Genomic DNA, 23,738 nt, shown 5'->3' with positions numbered 1-23,738 from the left:
TCTTGTAACTTTATCATAAAAGGCTAGCATATTGCTAAAACAAGAGCGCCCTTTCACAAATCCATGTTGACTCTCACAGATAACATTATCCTCATCTGCCCAATGCCGTATACGGTCCTTCACTACTTTCTCCAAGATCTTACTAATTATTGATGACACATAAACTGGTCTAGATGATAGTAGGTCTATGGAATGACCCTTATGAGAATAGGTTGAAGAATATGACAGAAATTGGTTGATAGGCGGGAAAGGGGAGATATGATTGAGACATTCAAATTGCTGAAGGGTTTCAATAGGATTGATTCAGAGGATATTTTTGAGATCAGGACTTGGGGTGGGAGAACTAGAGGACATCTATGGAAGCTGGACAAGAGTGTGGTTAGCAAGGGTGTTAGAGCTGGATTCTTAACTTTTTGAGTGGTAAATGAGTGGAATTAGCTGCCAGAGTCTGTTGTGGGTGCTATGACAGTGAATGAGTTCAAGGCAAGGTATGATAGATACTGTGAGAATGTCGAATAGTTGTGTGGACATGATGTTTAGGGCCTCCCTCGATGAGTCTAAGGACTCCCTGCAGTCGCCCGTAATAATAATACTGTGTTGAGACCTGTATACAGTTTGGTAGAAGTTGATCTTGTTTTCTAAGTGGTATGTATTATTCTTTCGTTTAGTTTACAGTGAGTGCTAGTCAGAACTATTGGTCTGTGCTTTTACAGTCACTAGGGTTTTTGTTAAGTTTTAGTAAGGGTATAATGACTGATGTTTTCCAGATTTTTGGTAGTTTACCTGCATTCTAAGAAGTGCTAAATATCTTCAGAAGGCAGTTTTTGGCTATTTTCCCCCTTGTTTTTAATCATATGTCCAAAGATAAGATCAATTCTTGGTGATTTGTCAGGATCAATTTGACTAATTGCTGTAGGTTCTGGATTGTATTAACAGATGTTTTGCGATTTTTCCTGCGCTTTTTGTCTTCTTTGTTGTATTGCAGCTTGCTTGCTTGTTTGGCTAGTAAATTTGCCATCTGTTTGTTTGTTGCTGCTGTATTGGTTCCTGAGGAGACTGTTTGAAGAGTGATCAGTATCTGGAAGTGTTGCATTGTTTAGTAATCTAGTGATGTTCCAGTGTTGTGAGTCTTCTCTTGGATCTAGTCTATTGCAGAATTCTTCCCACTTTTTTTGCTTGTAGTTAGAAATTTCATCTTCTATGTTTTGAGTTAATTCTATTAACTTCTTTCTGTTGTCTTCTGTATTATTTTGTTTTAACTGTTCGTTGATAATATCTCTTTTGGTGATCATAGTATTGATATTATGATCTTTCCAAAATGGAACCCAATTGTTTTTCCTGAGTCCTCTGTTAATTGAATTTTTTTACAGCTCTCTGTATGTTGTTAGTTCTAGAAGTTGCTGATCAAGTTCTTTACTAGCGGGTGTGCTAGTGTAATATGTTTCTAATAGTTGTGGGTATTTAGGCCAATTTGCTTTTTTGAAGGTTCCAAGATCTCTTTGTGGTTTTTGGTCTAACTGCAAATTAATGGTTGCCATAATAGGTCTATGATCTCTCATGGCATTCTTTAGTATTTTCCACTAGGTAAGACTTGCAGTTTCATAATCTACTGCTGTGATGTCTAATGCTGATTCTGTGCCTGTTCTTTTTGACAGATATGTTTATGATCTCAAGGTTTAGATCATTAATTATGTCTTCTATTTGTGCTCATTTCCAATGTAGTTGTGGGGAGCCCCAAGTTGGGCTTTTGGCATTTAGATCTCTTAAAAGGATCTTTGTATCTGATGTAGTTTGACTTGGTTGTTGAAGTAGTTCTGTATTTATATCTGTGTTATCTGGGTGATATGCATTGACTATTGTAATAATGTGTTTTTGGTAGAAATATCTTGACTGCTTGAGCCTCAGTGTTACTACTTATATTGCTGTTTGTAGTTGATACAATTTCTTTATATATAATATTTGTATTTGTAACTTTATATTTGGTTTATAGGAGTATAGCTAGACCTCTGCCACAACGATCTGGTCTGTCTTTCCTTAATGTTGAATAGCCTTTGATTTGAAGCTTCGGATTCTGATTTAGTTTCGTTTCTTGTAAGCATGCAATGTGGGTGTTATTTTTGTATAAAATGTTCTTAAGTTCTTCCATCTTTTTTTTGAGTGCCGTTGATGTTTAGCTGAAGTACATTGAGAGTCCTCATAGCATATTTCTCATCAAGATCCCAGATGCGGTAGTAAGTTTGTGATCAGAACAGATGCTCTTCATGGAATTGGGTGCCAGAGCCATGTTAGGCAGCAATTTTCAGGGTTCTCTGCAAAGTTTGATGTAACAATCGAAGTAAAAAAAAAAAAAAAGTGGTACCAGGATTTGACAAAAGAAAACTTTGATAAGATACTAGAAAGTTTTCTGGGTTTGATGTAACCATTCAACTCTTAAAAAATAAAAATAAATAAATTTTATGCTGCCATATTGGCACCTCACCCTACAAAGCAAACCCCTACTTCTTGCCATTTCCGCCTTGCACGTGGACAAATGCTTCGGATGTGAGGTTGGACTTCTGCAAGGCTTGAACCAGGTCATAGGCTCAAAAGAGCTATCCATAACCAAAGTAGCCGCATTAGTTATGCAGTTTGCCCATTCAGTTTTTGACTTGAAAGATTGTAAAATATGAGAAATATTCTGTCAAGAAAGGGTATATGTTGAACTACAAGGAAGGTGATTATGACAAGCTTAGGAAGAAGCTTGAAGCTGTACCATCACATAAAAACCTGCAAGGGAAGGATGTTATTAGTGCATGGGATATAGTTAAGGGACATCTAGAGGAATCAATACAAATTGTCTACCCAAGGTCAGGAGGGTTAATCAAGTGGGAGTTGAATGAGTACTATCATTAAGGATGAGCTGCAGATAATGTTGTGGACATTATATAAGGAGAAAGATGACCAGCAAGCTCATGAACAGTACAAGGATCAGGCAAGTGAAAGTCATATTATGAGAAGAAACTAGCTGAGCTGGCTAAAGGAAATCCTAAAGAGTTATTTTGTTATATGGCAAATAAGAGGAAGAATTTGGGATAAATCTATTGCAAGCTGTGTATCATATTGATGGAATTGGACTCCATCAATATGATATGAGACAGAGAGCTGAAGTGTAGAGGGCATGTTGCTAGGATTGCCAAGGTAGCTGATAAGATTTCTTAGCTTGTGAGGAATACTAATATGTAGAGATAAAGATATTGTTATTCCTTTTTATAAGGCCTTGATACATCCACATCTGGATTACTGTGCTCAAGTCTGGTTTCCGTGGTTTCTAGCAGATGTGGAAGTGATGGAGAAGATTCGTATGTTGAGGCTCAAGTGCTATGAAGAATTCTTGTTGGAGGTTTAATGGAATGTTATCAGCACTGGGAAAGGATTAAAACTAATTTTAATGCTTCTAATATTTCGTCTCAATCACAGAGACATCTTGAAGGATTACAAATAACTTTTTGTAACAATGCACACAAATACAATACAATGATAAGTGAAACAGTGAGTGAAACTCAAGTCCAATGTAGGTGGTGCATCCTCTATAGGCATTTGCAGGTTGCCTAGGATGTAAAGAGGGATCCCTGATAATTAATGTTTCTCAAATTTTAGAAAGTTTTATGCAACTGTATTTGTTTAAATTCGGTTGATTACTAAGTGCATAAGCAGATTCAAAAAACAGTCTTTCTTTTTTGAATTTACTATGATGGAGCATGTAGTTTTCTTCCAGGAGATCCTGTGAGTTGTATCCAAAACATGGTCTGCAAGACCAGATTGACCATAATTGTGATTGCAGATGTATGATTTGTGTTATCAGCTGTTTCTAGCACTAAGTGACAGATTCCACGTTTAATGTTGTACATAATATCTAGCACCGGCACTTATTCAGGTGTGACGGCAAAATTGTGGCTGAGTCTTAGGGCACTGATGGCATCTTCACTGAGTCTTTTTGAAGATAATTTGACTACTGCTGAACTTGAGGTAGTGATTTGCTGTGCTGATTTTTATTTTTTGGAATTCTTTCTGCACGGAAGCTTCTGAGATGTCAAAGAGAATGGGCCAAAGTTCAGGATTGAGTATAGCAGAGAGCTCGGATTGTAATTAGCCGATGGTGGTGTTTGTCGTAGAGTGGCTGGCACGAGTTGCAGCAATCTGCTCTCGTGATAATTCCAGACTAGCACATTTATATATACGCAGTGCTTTTTTTGATTGAAATTTGATTTTCAGTTTAACGCAGTTAGGAATGACTCTTGAATCCCGACATCTTTTTAAAACGGCCAGCCAATTTAATTGCTTCGATAAGCATAGTTTCCACTTACCATATTATTTTGCTTTGCATTCTATTTCTGATATCTTAGAGCTTTTTTCCTTTGCCATCAATTCTGGTTATTTTTATTGGAAGAACAAAATCTACAAACTGGTAGAGGTTGCTGCTATATGGTCCCCTTCAACCCCCCCATCTCTTGGCAATTTTTACATGGAAAATTTTGAGAAACGAGCCATAGACTCATCCCCCTCTAAAATCTTTTATCTGGCTAAGATATATAGATGATGTGTTCACTATTTGGCCTCATGACCAAGACACATTAGACTCCTTCCTCAGTCACCTCAATAGCCTGCATCCAAGAATCCAGTTTATGATGAAAAAGGAAAATAACAATAGTTTAACCTTCCTAGACACCTTGGTAACATGCCTTCCTAATGGTGGCCTTTCCTTCTCTGTATATATATAGAAAACCTACTCATACAGGCAGATCCCCCCCTCTCAACAATATGGCATATTAAAACTCTAACCAATTGAGTCCACAATCTTTGTTCCAGTGAAACTGTCCCTGACCATGTTTTGAATACAACCAACAGGATCTCCTGGAAATAAACCACCATGCTCCACCATAGTAAATTCAAAAAAGAAAGACTGTTGTTTGAATCTACTTCTGCACTTAGGAATCAACTGAATTTAAACAAATACGGTAGCATAAAACTTTCCAAAATTTGGGACATTAATTATGGGATCCCCCTTTACATCCTAGGCCACCTGCAAACACCCATAGAGGGTGCACACCTAGATAGGACTTTAGTTTCATTCACGTGTTTCACTTATCATTGTATTGTTTGTGTGTGTTGTTACAAAAAGTTATTTGTAATTCTTCAAGATGTCTCTGACTGAGACGAAATATTGGAAGCATTAAAATTAGTTTTAATCCTTTCCCATTGCTGATAATATTCCATTAAACCTCCAACATGAATGGGTGGAGAGGATTCAGGGGCGCATTCCACACACAACTTATCATCTTGATCATTCGCTCCATCCATTCATGTTGGAGGTTTAATGGAATATTATCAGCAATGGGGAAGGATTAAAACTAATTTTAATGCTTAAAATGATAGATTGATGGTGTATAGATGGGTGGTGTGTGGATTTGTGCAGAAGTTGGTTGATCAGTGAAAATGGATGGGTAATATGATAGAAACAATTCATGCAGTGGAAACGTTTCAGCACTTGGCTAGAGGGGCAGAACAAGAGTTCATCTCTGGAAGTTGTGTAAAAGTGTGTGTAGGAGAGATGTGAGGACTTGATTTTTTGCTTGGAGAGTTTGAATGAATGGATTCGGTTGCCAGTCAATTGTTAGTACTTTGACTGTCAATAGGTTCAAGGAGATGTGTGAACAATTGTGGATACCTTGGGTCTCCCATGATGAGCCTTTGGACTCCATGGAGATGCCCATATGATAATATTAATAATACTTTAAAATCTCGATATACAGGTAACCCCATATAACGCATTACTTATACAACGCAGTTTCAATATAACACGGTCTACAAATTGTGGTAACCCTTGTTCAATGTAATGCTTATACAACACAGTTTACGATAAAAACACGGTCTACAAATTGTAGTAACCCTTTATCTTTTCATATATTTTTCATCGTGCAACTTAAAAATCAAATTTTATCTTTGTTAAATTTGCGTCTGGCCCGTAGTGTGCATGTAGTTATAAGTAGCAAATTTATATTAGGGCAAATATCCTTTAGCACACACACATATGTACGTCAATTGTTTACCGTATAAAGTGTTTATTGTTGAAATTTGTCTTCATTTTCTGCATTAAGTCATAAGTGTGTTAATCTCAAGCTGAGCACTTTATTTTCTGATGAGTCACATGCAGTATGTAATGTTTTTTTATGTAAAAATTTTATTTTTATAGTAATGGCTACTTAGAGGGCTTTTGTGCATTGGTTGAAAATGAAATTAGTGAATTTACTGATGGCGGAATAGATTTAAATTAGGAGGAACTCTACAATTAATAGAAGACGTCGAACCAAATGGAATGGCAGGGAAAGTTCTGTCAAAGATTCTGATTGTGATGAATCTGTTAAGAATTCAGTTTAAAGAAATTAGCAGAAGGGTTTATATTTGGCAAGAAAGTTAAGAAGTTATTTTATGGATAATGATCCCTCGATGGAAATTTCACGAGACAGTTGGATATTTGTTTAGCTCCATATTATGAACTTAAAAAATTGCAGCATAATGGTAAGCAAGGGCTTATTACTGACTGCTCGATAACTAAACCAGCCGAAGTATGCAATGAAAATTGTACAAATGATATCCAAGAGATTTCAAGTGATGACGACGTCCAGCCACTCATAAATAAAGAACATCTATGAAATATTCGTTTTGAAGACAGTGATGAAGTAAAATATGTACATTATTTTAAATGCCCATGCATTATGTGCTATGAAGTTTATGTACAATTTGTAATTTTTATAAGTTTATACTATGTATTTGTTTCATAGTTTTTATGCTTTCTTAACTTACATGAATTAAATAAAAAATATTTTTTTGTTGGATATATCATTATTGTTTATGTAATTTAAAAAAAAATCGATTTCAGAACATAATCCTACTTTTCTATGTGATATAAGTCTCGCATAACACGATTTACATAACGTGCCATTTCTATGGAACCTAACATCTGCGTTATAAGTGGATTACCTATATTTATATATGCAATCGCTCCTCTGCTTATGACAGATTTCCATTCTGACGAACCCATGATAGGTCAGAAATAACTATGTGAACCATAAGAGTATGTTAACAATTAACATGTCTGAATGCTCAAATGAGTAGATCTGTTTGTTACATTACATTTTAAAACTGATTTTAATCTTTGTTTATAAGAAAATAATAAACTATATGAATTATAACATAAAACTCATTACTCCAACTTTTTCTACATACTTTGCCTTTTCTTTCTGCATAAACGTACAAGCAGTTGCCAGTTAGACCGTTTTGTCTGCTTTGCTAAATCTCTCCATGTCAAGTTGATTTCCTCAAATTGCTTTGTTAGCAGAAACAAACGATTCTGCCAATTTTTACTCTTTTTTTTTCCCTTTCCCCCTCTTTCTCTCTTCATCTTCTGCAGTTTTTTATACTTCTAGCTCTATAACGTCTCGCTAGCAAGCTCATTTTCCACAGCTGCCAACTGGTGTACATCTTCGTTGTTAATTTCCTACTCATCTTCAGTTAACAGCCCTATTCACCTCTTTGTAAGGTGTTTGTCGAATCCTTGAAGATACGCACATACATTTTCTTAAAGCAAAAGTATTTCTTAATGTCTTGAAATCACCAATAACGTTCTAACTTCTGGGTTGCAGGAGTGAGGTGGTATTTGGTGAACCTGTTAATAGGATGGCTGTCATGAGTTATGGACTAACTAACTAATTATGAGGGCATTTTGTCAGTCAAATAATTGCTACTGTGAAAGCTTATAGTGTGCTCTCCAGCTGAGCTCTTGGAGCTTGAGAAAGGGCCCATTGATATCACCCTGAAGATTTTTCTTGGTATGTGTTTTGTGTGACACAACTTTTATAAAGAGAATTCTCCTGTACCCTGCACTTATTACCAATCAGTTAATTTTCTGTGCCTTATATGTTATATGCATCTGCTATATTAGTTACACGGTTGTCTAGTACAGAGTATACTGAAGTAGTGAATTTGCTTACAATAAAAGATAATTATTGTTATTACTATTACTACCTCCCTCCATGGAGTCAGCAGACTCATCAGAGGTGGTTCATTCAACTGACAACATATTTATCATATAAAATCTTAAAATCCTTAACACTCCTTACATTAACAACACATTCTGGTAATACATTCCATTCACTGACAATTCTCCGTGTAAAAAAAATCTACTCCTCACACCCCCTCTTCACCACACTTTTACATAACTTCTGAGGATGACTTCTGGTTTTTCCCCTCTCACCTTCTGCTCTTTTTATAATCCCCTCTTGATTATAATCATCTAATCATCACTGCATCATCATCATCCCCCTCTGAATGATGATTAGATGAAAGAAAATTCTTCGTTGGCTGTGTTAATACTTTTTTGGGTTTTATGAAATAAATTGCTATAGCTACAGTAAATTTACTTACATCTAGTAGTTTTCCAGGCCCATTGGCTTACTTACTGAAGATTAGAATTACATAAAGTATATTTAATAGATGTTAAATATGCAGAGCATTAAATATATCATCGAGCAAAATTTAAAGCAAAATTTCTTGCATGACAGTGCTCAGTAAATTCAGTGGTACAGTATTTAATGGATGGACAGTGACGAGATTTTCCAAACTGTAGAATAAGAGGAAAGGAATGAGGACATGGCTGTTGTAAATTTGTAATGCTTTAAACTCAGTGTATGGATGAAAGACAGCATATTCTGTTGATGTGACTTGCTGGAGGAGTCACGAATCTTAGTGTGATGGTGAACAGAGGTTGAAGTAGGCAAAGGAAACATTAAATAGATGGCAAATATCTTGGTTGATCGCTCCATTGGTGGGAAGGATCTATTTTGTATAAGGCCTTGATCAAACCACATCTGAATTACTGTGTGTACATTTATGGTCACCCAGATTTCCATTGGATGATGAAACTTGGAGGGATATAAAGGCAGCTTATTACTCTGAAATAATTTTAAGACTCTGGAATCTATGCTGTGTGGATAGATTGAGAACTTGTTATCTGCCGAATCTGGTAGATAGAAAAACAGGGAGGAGGAGTGATGATATGATTGAGACATGTAAGTTGAGAGGTATTGACTGAATGGACAGTGATGAGATTTTCCAAACTACGATAAGAGGAAAGAATAAGGACGTGGATATTTCTGGATGTGCAAGTGAGTAAAAAGTAGTAATATTAATAATAATAGTTCTGTCTAGGTTATTTAAACAGGTCAGCTATCCTTATTTATCTTGCCAGTTACCAGACTAATAGTAGTGCTCATTCTCTTCTGAAGCCATTTGCCATTCCAGGTAACCTTTTTTTTTAAACAATTTCAGTTTTATATTTTATTTTTTAAACAGAAATATTTTATATTTGTTCATTCATGTAATTTTAATATTAATTTATATTTTAATTTTTATTAACCATACTCCAACTATATTTTATTCTAACTATGCTTAAACTGATGGGCTAGGTTGGTTTTATTGCTGGAGGCTTTTGCTGCCTGAAATTAGTAAGATACCCACCAACCCTTATTGTAAACTGTGACTTCCTCACCAATACTTGGATTCAACAATGTCAGACATTTACTATAATTTTTGGGATTTCATTTGGCTGTTGGAGATATTGTATATAGAGGATTTTGCAGCTTTTTATGATTATGGCATGCATATTAGCATGAAATGAATAATGGTTAGCACATGAAAAATATAGAATTAATTACTTAATGTATATTTCTTCCCTATTACAAGGACGTTATCAGTAGGTGGGTGACTGAAAGATTTGTTAAAAGCATTCAAAATTGATGTTGTGTAGCATGCATTTACTACTTATGTCTTGATCACAGCTAACCTCAATCCTTGGAATAAACATATTAGTTGCCTGCATAGCACAGTCAGAAAAACAGCAGAACATTGCACCCTTCAATTGGAAAAGACCTGGGTTTGATTCTCATTGTTAAAAGGGGAGCCTTTAATGTGGTCTTCACATATATTATATCAAGTATTCTACATTTTCCACCTCGTAGACTTATACATGTATGAACAAGTGTGGAGACAATTCATCCCAACATTTATTAAGCGTTAGCCAATCTTGTACGGAGGTAGCAGGGTTTTTCTGCCAGAAACTCAGGTTTTTCATCCTGCACACAGACAAATCGGCCTTCAAAATGCACAATTTACAGACAAAAAATACTGTTGTTGGCGATAATGGGTGGTAGATAGTGATGAGTCCTTGGACTCAATGGAGGTGTCATGTAATAATCATCATCAAATTCCTGACATGTATTCTTAAGGAGTGTACAGGATATGATAGTATTACTTGAAAAATTTACATTACTAACTTACTGTCTACAATTTTCCTCCAAATCAATCTGTTACCTGTCAAGATTCCAATATTGTCAGATCTTATATTTCAATCTTCCATATTTAATTTAATATCTTCACTAAATCGTGCCTAAGTAGCTGAAATGTTTTACTTGTTCTATAGGTTCTCCATTCTAAATGCAATTGATATTTTCAATGCTTCTGCCTATTTTCATTGTCTTTGTCTTGTTATTGCTGACTTTCATACTATATCTATTACAATAGTTATTCAATTTAGTCAGGGAATCTTGCAGACTTGTAGTGGATTTATTTAGAAGTATAACATCATCTGCATAAAGCAAAGAGCTGACATTAACATCTCCAAATTCGATATCGAGTTTAATATCGCTTTCTTTCAAAATGTGACCCATATAGATAATGAATAACAAAGGGAATAATGTACATCCTTGTCTGACACCAGATTTTATATTAAAACATCTTCCAATAAATTTAGTTTAATCCTTTATCCAAGTGTGAGCAAACAAAGTTTGCGCCTGAAAGTATCTTCAGGACTGGATTAAGGTGGTACACACCAGGGCAACTCGTTGCAAAGGTGGAGCATGCTACCAACAATCCTATCTCAGTATCTCCTATAATGCAAAACACATCTCCTTGCGGATATGTCTAATGTTATGCATTAAGGGAAGGGCCACTACCCAGACTAGTTTCGACCTTTATTGAGGTCTCTTCAGTGGGAGCCAGGCCCAAGTGGAGATATCAGGCAGAAGCATTAGCAGGTCATCTCTACCTATAGGAATTGCCAATTGGTGTGCCACCCTTTTTTTTAATAATTTACTCTGGATTTAGAGAAAGATGTTGAAAGTTTATTTTTCACTTGGTTAGAGTATAATAAATTTAGTTTAATCCTTTATCCAAGTGTGAGCAAACAAAGTTTGCGCCTGAAAGTATCTTCAGGACTGGATTAAGGTGGTACACACCAGGGCAACTCGTTGCAAAGGTGGAGCATGCTACCAACACTCCTATCTCAGTATCTCCTATAATGCAAAACACATCTCCTTGCAGATATGTCTAATGTTATGCATTAAGGGAAGGGCTACTACCCAGACTAGTTTCGACCTTTATTGAGGTCTCTTCAGTGGGAGCCAGGCCCAAGTGGAGATATCAGGCAGAAGCATTAGCAGGTCATCTCTACCTATAGGAATTGCCAATTGGTGTGCCACCCTTTTTTAATAATTTACTCTGGATTTAGAGAAAGATGTTGAAAGTTTATTTTTCACTTGGTTAGAGTATAATAAATTTAGTTTAATCCTTTATCCAAGTGTGAGCAAACAAAGTTTGCGCCTGAAAGTATCTTCAGGACTGGATTAAGGTGGTACACACCAGGGCAACTCGTTGCAAAGGTGGAGCATGCTACCAACACTCCTATCTCAGTATCTCCTATAATGCAAAACACATCTCCTTGCGGATATGTCTAATGTTATGCATTAAGGGAAGGGCCACTACCCAGACTAGTTTCGACCTTTATTGAGGTCTCTTCAGTGGGAGCCAGGCCCAAGTGGAGATATCAGGCAGAAGCATTAGCAGGTCATCTCTACCTATAGGAATTGCCAATTGGTGTGCCACCCTTTTTTTTAATAATTTACTCTGGATTTAGAGAAAGATGTTGAAAGTTTATTTTTCACTTGGTTAGAGTATAATAAATTTAGTTTAATCCTTTATCCAAGTGTGAGCAAACAAAGTTTGCGCCTGAAAGTATCTTCAGGACTGGATTAAGGTGGTACACACCAGGGCAACTCGTTGCAAAGGTGGAGCATGCTACCAACACTCCTATCTCAGTATCTCCTATAATGCAAAACACATCTCCTTGCGGATATGTCTAATGTTATGCATTAAGGGAAGGGCCACTACCCAGACTAGTTTCGACCTTTATTGAGGTCTCTTCAGTGGGAGCCAGGCCCAAGTTGAGATATCAGGCAGAAGCATTAGCAGGTCATCTCTACCTATAGGAATTGCCAATTGGTGTGCCACCCTTTTTTTTAATAATTTACTCTGGATTTAGAGAAAGATGTTGAAAGTTTATTTTTCACTTGGTTAGAGTATAATAAATTTAGTTTAATCCTTTATCCAAGTGTGAGCAAACAAAGTTTGCGCCTGAAAGTATCTTCAGGACTGGATTAAGGTGGTACACACCAGGGCAACTCGTTGCAAAGGTGGAGCATGCTACCAACACTCCTATCTCAGTATCTCCTATAATGCAAAACACATCTCCTTGCAGATATGTCTAATGTTATGCATTAAGGGAAGGGCTACTACCCAGACTAGTTTCGACCTTTATTGAGGTCTCTTCAGTGGGAGCCAGGCCCAAGTGGAGATATCAGGCAGAAGCATTAGCAGGTCATCTCTACCTATAGGAATTGCCAATTGGTGTGCCACCCTTTTTTAATAATTTACTCTGGATTTAGAGAAAGATGTTGAAAGTTTATTTTTCACTTGGTTAGAGTATAATAAATTTAGTTTAATCCTTTATCCAAGTGTGAGCAAACAAAGTTTGCGCCTGAAAGTATCTTCAGGACTGGATTAAGGTGGTACACACCAGGGCAACTCGTTGCAAAGGTGGAGCATGCTACCAACACTCCTATCCCAGTATCTCCTAAACTTTCAAAACATCTTCCAGTACTTCCTTCTATTATAACTGCTGACTTAAAACTCAAATAAAGGTGAAGTACTGCTTGATATAATGCCCCATTGACACCATATAACTGTAACATTTGGAATAGCTTCTCTTTTGTCACCTTGTCATATGCCTTTTCCAGATCTACAAAACTTAAATACAGATCTTTGTTATATTCCCATGACTTCTCATCTATTTGTTGTAAAGTGAATATCTGATCCTGACAACCTCTATTTGGCTTGAATCCAGCTTGTTCTTCACCAAGCTTCCCTTCCACAATTCCTTCTCAACCATTTCTCAAGTATATTTGCATAAATCTTACCAGGAACACTCAGTAGGGAAATACCTCTGTAATTCTCACATTCAGTTTTATTTTCCTTTTATATATGGGTACTATGAGAGCTCTACTCCTATCAGCTGGAATTTGTCCCTCTGTCCATGCCTTCTGAACTATGTAGTGCAGCCGCTGTAAGACTTGAGCATTTCTGGTCGAACATCATCTACTCCAGCTGCCTTTTCACATTTCAGACTTTCGATGGCTTTTCTATTCAAGTATGGATATGTATTCCTGATTGCATGCCTGGTCAGTGTTTTTTTACCACTGTGCTGTCATTGTTTTATTTAGCAATTTTTCAAAGTAATTACTCCATACTTCAAAGATATCTTTTTCTCCAGTTTTCATGTCACCTTTATCATCTCTTATTCCTTTTACAGCACTATTTTCTCCATTTCTGAGCTTCTTTCTGCCGCCTTGATATTTATTTTCTATGTTCTTACCAAAGTCTTTCCATGACTTTTTTGTTTAGCTAGTTTTATGAATTTTAAGAGCACATTCTGACTTATTTGTCAAGAAATTTTGGTATGCTTTCTTCTTTTCCTTCACTACCTCTTTAACTTCCTGTGTCCACTGTGGAGTTCTGATTTTTCTATCCATGCAGACAACCTCACCACATGCCTCTCTGACTGAATTAATTAATGTTTTTTTTTTCAGGGCTTGCTACTGAATCTCCAAGGTTTGGTTCCTTTTCCCAAACTCTTTCATTTTTTCTTGAATAATTTTGTTTGTGTAATTTAGTCTACAGTTCACATCTGACAGCAGCTCAACTTTTATTTGCTTTAAAACCTTCTTACATCAATATGAAATTCAATTTTATTCTGCTCACGACTAAATGGTGATCACTTCCAATTTCAAATCCTCTGTTCATTCTAGTGTCCTGCACCAGAGAGAAAACATCACTATCAATAATAACATAGTCAATGAGACTTTTCTTATTCCTTGCATCTTCTCTCCATGTGAATTTGTGTATGTTTTTATGTTGGAACATTGTGTTAGTAATAACCAGTCCATGTCCTGAGCAGAAATCTAACAGGTATTTGTCATTATTATTAGCTTTGCTCTTTTCTCCAAATTTTCCCAAAACATTTTTGTATGTCTGACAATGATTTTCTACTCTGCTATTTAGATCCCCAACAAGGACCGATTTTTCATTGTCAGTTGCTTTCTCTAAAGCAGTGGTCGCCAAAGTGGTCGATGTCGACCGCCCGGGGTCGATAGAAAAATATAAGACATCATTGTACTGGTAATATTTAATTCGATTAATTTGGATTATCTCCAATCTGAATTACAACACAATTAAGAGTGAATCGTGGGAACAGTGACATGAATAGGACCTATAAGATGGAGCAAGGTCATGAAAATAGTTACGGAGGCCAATGAAGTAGGCCAAAATGACATATTTACCAATAAATGGATGTCGTGGTTCCCGCCTGGCCAGTGCGATGGGAGTGAGATTGCAACATGCGGGCGCTTGCTTATTTACTTATACTTACACGTATTCAATCCCAGTCTCATTTTTGCGCATCAACATACATATTACATAATAGTAAAATAAAGGGGGTCGATAAAAAGTCAAGAAACTGTTGAAGGGGTTGACAGTCAAAAACATTTGCCGACCCCCCTGCTCTAAAGCCTCAAAAAATTCCTCCGCTTCTTCCTTAATAGAACCTTCTGTGGGACCATAGGCACAAATAAGTCTTATTGTCCAGTTTCCCATTCTTGATATTTGCTCACATCACTCTACTTGAAATTGCCTGCCATTCAAGAAGAAGAATGTAATAATAACAATATTACAAATATTGCTGTCTCAACATCCAAGAAATAAAGCTCTTGATTTACTCAAGGCATTACTTTATCAAACCAACTATTAACTATATATATATATATATATATATATATATATATATTCAAAAATCTGTGCAGCCATTGAATACTGTTCTCACATTTGTGGTGGTGACCTAAAGAGCTCTCTAAAAATACTTGACTCACTATAAAAAAACCACTGAGTTAATTAGTGTTTCAGCTCTCACTAGTTTACTTTCTGTCATACAAATTACTTTCTTCTAATTACATTTTCTACAAATATTTCCATGATCACTGTTTATCAGAATTGTATCTAATGTCAGTGAATACAGAGAGAGGGAGACAGCTTTCATAGCTGAATCAGTTTCAGTGTCTTTCTTCAACAAAGCCTTGGTTGAAATCCTGTCATCTTAGGATATGAAGAACCTTTATAAGGGTGTTTCTGACTTAAGATAAATTAGCTGGTCTGATATGTGGAGGTCGAAGTGTTTGTCCTCCTGGAAACTGAGGTTTTTAATGTCGCAAACCAGGCAAAAGGAAGTGTGCTTTGCATTATCGGAAACTAAAGCAATTAATGTGAAGTCAACAGCCCCTATATTATTGTCTTCAGACCTTTTGACTCCAAGACCCATCCTCTGTCATACACAAAACTCATCATACTGCACCTTAAATAAATTTGCATTCCAATCATTCACCCCTCTCCATTAAAAAACCTACTTCTCATTCCTTTGCTCACACCTACCTTATACATTTTTCAGGGATGACCTCATTCTTCCCTCAATTTCCCACCATTCTTTGAACACTTCAATGATAATCTGATAAGAACCTCTTACTAACTTATACATCTCTGTCATATATCCCTCCTCTCCTATTCATTAGATTCTGTAAATTGCATTCTCGACCTTTCTTCATACTCAACATTCTGGAAACCACCTTAGTCAATTGGCTGATGTGTGTGCACACAGCTTAAAAAGAATATCGCTTATGGCCAAACATGTATCAATTAAGAGCTAATCTCAAGTATAGTTAATCTCAATTCATTTCTTATTTTGTAGTGCTCTTTTGTTCTGTTGTTCATCATATACCATATTTACTCAAATATAACATGCAAGCTTCGAGAAGTGTTTCCTGGCCGAGAGAGTGAAAGTCGTGAGCATGATGACGCCATTCCTCCCATTAAGCATTAAGAGTGGGTGTATTACAAGCTCCAGTTGTTCTGCTGTATTTACAAATTACGTTCTTCGTAATTTTTTTCATTCAAAAAAGAATTTCATCCAAATTCTCTTAATGATCTGTGTGAGAATGTGATTCCATCAAATATGACATCATTGCTACCACTCATGGACATGAGCGTCATTGCAAATTTCAAAGCCTATTTTCTTAAAAAGACATTTTCAAAGGTAGTAGAAATAACAATGGGAAAAAATGCGATTATGCTCCAAGAATTTTGGAAAAATTTTAACATTAAACACTCAATTGAAAACATTGACTCGTGGGAGCAAGTGTCTTCTAGCTGCATGAGAGCTATTTGGAGAAACCTTTTGCCAAACTGCGTTAATGACTTGGTGGTTTTCAAAATCCTGTGAACAACATAGTTGAAGAAATCGCTGCAATTGGTGAAGACCTTGGTTTTGATGGTGTTGATGCAGAAGATGTTAAAGAATTATTGGATTCAAACGATTTCAGTGACAACAATCGTCTTGAAATTGAACAACAACAACACTCATATGAAGACAATGAACAATGGAATGTGAAGATGGGGTTGTTATGTCGTACATCCTGGCTTTGAGTTCGCCATTTTGTTTGTTAAATGTTGATTGATACTGATCCGAATATAAAGAAATTTATATTATCCTGCGCCACCCTATATTTAGATTAGTCTATATAATACAGAGGAATCAGTCATCAACTAACTTTTTGCATCTCACTTTATACAGGCCGAGGTTAATATTATCATTTAAGGCTTCCGCAAGGTCCGATATTTTTTATGAGCCATGCAATGAAGGAGAATCAGGCAAACACCAAATTAGAATCAATAAAACAAAACATTTAATGCAGGGTTATATGACATGTACATTAAGTATAACTTTGAAAACAAGATAATGCAAATCAACTTAGTTCAGGTATATTCATAAGAAACATAAAACATTAGGCATCAGACATCCAGCTGTCAATTCTAAATTTATCCGAATAATTAAAAATGGTTCACACAGTTCAATGTTACAGAATCTTACAGTAAATATTCTTAAAGTAGAATTCTCTAATTCTCTCTTAGTCAACAAACACTTAATTCAGTTATGAGGCAGTTATCACTTCAAGGGGAAAACACTTTAAAGCTCCATACTTCGGCTAATTTTAGTAGAACGCCACAGTTAATGTTAAGATATATATCGGGCGGAGCTAACTCTTATTTCTTCACGCTGAAATATAAAAAAATTGGACTGCTCTTACCGGGTTACATCCTTTGCAAATCGGATTCACTATAGGCACACTTAAAACTGAAGTTAACTATCACTTTAAAGTGATTTTACTATTCAAAGGGAATCTTCACTATATAACTGAAATATTAAACATAGAGCTACACAAGTTTTGACGCACTCGTTGTAGGTAATCTACTTATTCCTTGTTTTCTTCTATGCATTAAATTCAGCCTTGCACTATTCTTCCTCAAAACAATTGGAATTCATCATAATTTTAGAATTCCGTATAAATATTCCTAATTGCCTATTAATTTCCCGGTTCCTTTCTAACCTATTTACAGCATATCCAAATCCCTTTGCTGCCACCCGTTACTTTATTCCTTGCTGTCCTGAATGCTTCTCCTTTCTTTACTTTCGTTTTCCAATTAAATACCTTCATTCTTCCTGTCAAAATCCACTTCTAGCCAGTCCAGCTCATATCAACTCCTTCTCCCTTCGAATTCCGTAGCTCACGCTCCACCACGTGCTATCTAAAATTAACTCCATTTCCTTCACAGTGACCAATCAAATCTCATTAGCAGAATTTCATAAAATCACGCTTACATACAGAAATAAAAGATATATCACAATTCATATAATATACATTTAAATTTACATACATACAGTTTTTTATAATAAATTTTACAAAATAAACTAAATAAAATGAATGACATTTATATAGAATCTTTTCATTATTATTACATATTCTAAGATTAAATAATTGATTAATAACAAACAAAACTCAAAGCATTTATATGAATAATATATTACAAGCAAGAGACTAACAACAAATGATATTTACAAGTCTTGCTTATGACATGGTGGATTATGTTAAATGTGAATGAAGTATTATAATATATAAAATATCTTCATTCACAATTTAACAGGGTTCCAAAGGAGATAACAATCAAACAACTGGATGGAATATTTTGCAGTTTAGAATTGCTTAAGCAGCAAGTAATGGATGTGAATCCAGTTGTTAATCGAAGAATGCTTGTTTAATGAGTTCTAGAGAGTCATTTCGCTTGTTATCATAGAATTTATGCTGATAAGAAAAAAACTAAAACTGTTCAAACGACTCTTGGTAACTTTTTTGATAAAAAATTGCAGTAAGTAAGTAACATAGGTACAAGCATTTATTAAACATTTACTTTGCATTCATTTTTTATCTTTCTAAAAGAGTACCATATAAAACAAATTATTAATACAGTAATCGATCATGGACGAATTGTAATTTTTACCATTGATTATTATATTTGATTAATGTGATTTTGATATACGTGGTAACATTGAGGGATTAATTAATTGCGTTAATCAAGGGATGCCTGAGTAAATGTCGTTATGGCAGTTTCAGATATTATGGAATTCGGTTGAAGAGAATTAGCATTTCAACTCAACATTTGTCGGCTTTCCTTTGTTGTTGGGTCACATGATCTTTTTTTAATACCACATCAATCATATGCACGTCTTCATAGCTGCTCTATCTCTACTGGCCTACCATTGTTGTCCATTTTGCACTCTGCTTTCACTTCTTATTTGTCATTCATCAAGGATTGTTCATTACATATCTGATGTCTTGTAAATTACGGGTAATTTTTGCTTGAAATATGGAGAAACATTCAAGTTACAGTGTTGATTTTAAATTCAAAGTTAGTTATTGATTTTGCAGAAAATCATGGCAATTGAGCAGCAGGACACGAGTTTACAGTGAATGAGTTTATTGTGCAATATTGGTGTAAACAGGAAAGATTCCAAAATGATAAAAGGACAAGCAATAATGAAACTATTTAATTTAATTACAGAAGCATCATCACCAAAGGTTCAAATATATCATGTGATGAAGGTGAGCGAACATCAACATGATAATTAAAATTTAAATGCATTCAATTTATAAATAATGTGAATGTGAAATTATAATGAATACTCAGTATTTAATTATAAACGTCAATTTAGTTTTTCCTGGAAAATTAGTTTCAGAAAATCCCTGCATATATCTTGCACCATGATTTTTTAACTTTAATTTTTTGGGGAAAAGTGTGAGTTATATTCGAGTAAATACAGTATTATATAATTGGTTAAATTGTAAATAAAAAAGACCTAATTTATTTGCCTCATATTATTCTTATTACAGCATTATAAATATCGTGGTAAGAAAATAAAACCACCTCCGGAAAGCAAGTTTATGACTTGTGAAGATCAGGCTAATCTTGATTTCTATTTAAAGGAGAAGGGTGAAGTATATGACAAGCAGCCAGTGAGAATTAAATGTGAAAGTGGCGTAACATATGATTGGTGTTCATGTGGTCATAGTCAGAAACAGGTAGGATTTATGATATGTAATGGTATACAAGTTTCTATTTTTAGCAAAGTCCAAAAACGTTTTCATGATATAGAACATAATGTATTAAAACATTTTGTATTACATTCTACAGTCTACATATCATTTCCACACCAGAGGTTTCTAAACTGATAGCAATGTTTCTTTTGAACACCTAGAGGTATTCCTTGGCAAATACTTTACAAGGTAATCTTTTCCAGAGAGGTAGATGGATCTATGAAAGAGGAGAGGATTCTAGAAGCAGCTTTTATAGGTTAGTGGTTGAACTGTAATGAAATTAATAGGCAGCCCCTCTTCTAAAAGGGCACCTGCTGTTTGAGTTATTTAAGCTTAGCAGAACTGGGGTAACTCCAGATGTTATTTCAGTGAAACAATGCTTGTAGAAATACCTGTTAAAAAAAAAAAAAAAAAAAAAAGCAAAAAGCAGAAATGGACCATCTGTGTGAGATAGTGGTTGGGTTTTAAGAAAGGGATTGTTAATTAGCCAAACTACCATCTTTTTGGAAAGCATCAAGAATTTTTAGGATTCTTGGCACAGCATCTGTGAAAGCAGGATTCTGATGTTGAGTAGATTTGAACAGAACATTAGCAGAGGTAAATGCCACTGCAGGAAGTCTAGTCAGATCTAGTCCTGTCTGGGTTATCGCCCCATTAAAGATGCTGTGAAAATCGGTGTTTAAAGTGCTGGTTTTAGAATTTAAATCTTGGGATGTTTGAACAGCAAGCAGAATATAAGAAAAAAATAAGTAATATGGTGAGTTGATCTATTCATTAAATTTGCGCTTGGTGGCAGTTACTACTTCAAGCTTTCCAGGAGTGAACGCAATTGAGAAATGGGAAAGGAAAAATAAGTAAAAGAGATAGTATTGCTTATAGAAAGTAATGATTTGAGTGATAAATATAGCAAAAGGGAATAATTGATGATAATACAGTAAATAGTGATAAATACAGTATGTGAGCCTATGTAGTTCAGTAGAAGTGGTGTTTGCACTTCTCAGCACTAGACTGCCTGAAGAAAGAAGTGCTGTGAGTTCTATTCTAGTCATCGACTAGAGGAATTTTTTCTAAGCTGACCACCTAAATTAGTGCTAGCTAATTTAGGTGGTCAGCTTAGAAATGATCTCTGAATGGCTACCAGTGGAGATTAAACTGTCCACTCAGTCTCTAAAAACATTCAACATCAGTCTCCAAAAGTTAGGACTAAAAGGAATAAAAAGTTATCAGCATTAGCTGATAGCTAAATACAGTATGAGAAAGGATATGAAAGGATTGCTGTAACTGATACCAGTCTCATGGTATCACTTACTGAATGGGAAGGATATTAGGAGTGCATGGGAGACATTGAAAAGGTACTTAAATGATGCAATATCAGAATGCATCCCTAGAGTTCAAAGAACAAATATGGTGGATGTGAAACTGATGTGCAACCTAATTAAGCAAGAGATCTATAAGAAGATGATGTGGAAGAAATATCATGAGAATAAGATTGAGAGGCATAATGAAATATATAAAGCACAGGTCAAAAAAAGTGATGTATGGAAAGCAGCTGTGCAGGCTAATAACAACCCAAAAGAATTTTATTGTTATGCTACAAGTAAAAGAAAGAATGAATTGAAAGAAGTAGATGCTATTGTTCAAATGATGGGTACTTGCCCACTTTGCCAAGATCTGTCAACCTGGTGTTTGCAATATGGTGCAAACACCACAGTGCTACCACTATATTTAATGAAGAGATGTAGGTGCATGAGAAGGGAAGTTCTAGAACTGTTGCATAACCTGAATAAGAATTCTCTTCTTGTGTTGACTTTCACATCTCTCCTCTCGTTCTCCTGGCACAAGCACGTCACATCACATCTATAGCCTCTTCAGCCTCCTAAAGGTATTCTTTTCATTCTAAACAATGCTTACTCTGCTTGACTGGTTCACTTTACTATTGACCCCCCCCCCCTCCCCTTCTTACTGACTCTTTCTGGTCCCTTTCCATAGGCACTCTGTTGCTACATTATGTCTCCTGTAAGTTTTTCCATGGACATGTTTTCACTGATGAACTGGCTTAAATGATGTACTTAATGGAGAGATATACTCTCCATTGTCCATACAATGGAGGGATGGTAGTATCCAGTTCAGTGAATAAACATGAATAGCTGCTGGTCAATGCCCTTATGCAGTTCAGTTTCAAACTTATCAAACCAGCTTCTCATCCTCCTCCTTCATTCCCTACACTTATGTTCATTGAAAAAGTCTTCCTCCAATGATCACAACCCTCAACTCTTTAAGAAACATATCAACAAATTTCTTTCTTGTCCCTATCCACATGCATCACACTTGTCCATGCACATTAGTGTCATAGTTCTTGGCACCTATTGTAACAGTTAAATTAGAAACAAATAGAAGCTACTTAAATATTATAGGAGTATATGCCCTGGAAAGAGGATTCCGAACAGTTCCTATTAATACTGTTTTAATAGGAACTGGAATTTAATAGAATTGGAGAAATTTGCATGAATAACAATAGACAAGAATTATTAGACTTCTGTACTTTAAATAATTTTAAAATAACCAGTACTTGAATATAAATAAATATACTTGGAATGGCAGAGAAACAATATCTGTAATTGATTATATCATTACTAATCAAAAACTATCTGCACGAGTGAGAGATGTACATGTTTATGGAGGAAGTGAGATTTTTTCAGATCATTACTTAGATCTAAAATAGAAATACTAGCAGAATTGAGAAAAGAAGTAAATAAGAAAAAACAAGAAATATAACAAGTATACAAAATATATCTATTATAAGAAATGCTATATCAATCACTACCTAAAAGAAGCCCAAATCAGTGAAGATATAGAAGAAGACTAGAAAACGAATAAAGATCATCCATAAAGTAGTCTCTGAAGTACTTGGAAAGAAAAATAAAATATTAAGAAGATAAACTTAAGAAGTTTATTAAATATGGGTTATTAAAAATCTGGAACACAGATATAGAAAATGCAATAAAAGAAAAATAAATGGCATACAAATCACTCCTTCAAAAACACACAAAGGAATAGAAGAAATATTCAAAAACAAAAGAAATATAGCTAAAACCCTTTAGTATAGAAAGCTCACCAAGATTCTTGGGACAGATTTATTAATAAAATAGAAGAGGATATACATGGAACACAAGACATAGCCTACAAAATATTAAGGAAATTAAACAACGAAGAAAGAATACAGCACAAATCAACATAATACAAGAGAAACAATGGATAAGAATTTATGGTATGACCCAAATTTAATAACAGAATAAAATAATAATGAAGAAATCAGTACTGATATAGAACCAATAACATTGGAAGAACCTATATTTAAGAAAGGAGACAGAGATGATTATGGAAATTACAGAGGAATAAGTTTATTAAATACAGGTTATTACAAAATTTACAGTAAAATCCGGAATAAAAGACTTAAAAATATTGCAAACAATCTACTTTCAGAAGAACAAAATGGCTTCAGACATGCAAGATCATGTATAGATATTTATTAATATTTATGTGTTAAAACAAATTACTGAAAAATGATGTCTCTAAATTACTGAAATAATTTAGATAAAATACACAGAGAAAAACTATGGAATATAATGAAAAAACAAGGATATCCATTACATTTGGTGGTGTGATGATTATGCAACATGAAGGATGCAGAATAGTGGCATTTTTGCTATGCTTGTGATTCTTGCAGCTTCACATGCACTGCTTACACCACTTGTTGGTTGTGCTGCTTGGGCATTCATTTGC

The 23,738-nt window shown here is 35.1% G+C and overlaps 1 protein-coding gene across 1 annotated transcript in view; it reads left to right on the top strand.

The window, feature by feature from the left end:
• LOC150100515 (uncharacterized) overlaps positions 1-23,738 on the top strand; it is a 34,587-nt gene that overhangs the window by 5,393 nt on the left and 5,456 nt on the right. The window contains exon 2 of the mRNA XM_090402718.1: positions 19,752-19,940. Within this exon, the coding sequence (XP_090258844.1) occupies positions 19,752-19,940 (189 nt within the window). The remainder of the gene's footprint in view (positions 1-19,751; positions 19,941-23,738) is intronic.

This window comes from Typopeltis vanoorti, chromosome 13, assembly GCF_054136105.1.
Source record: "Typopeltis vanoorti isolate ZY-2024b chromosome 13, IOZ_Tvanoo_1.0, whole genome shotgun sequence".
Classification (NCBI taxonomy): domain Eukaryota; kingdom Metazoa; phylum Arthropoda; class Arachnida; order Uropygi; family Thelyphonidae; genus Typopeltis; species Typopeltis vanoorti.
The sequence above is the reverse complement of the archived record's forward strand: the minus strand, read 5'-3'. Positions and strand labels throughout refer to the sequence as shown.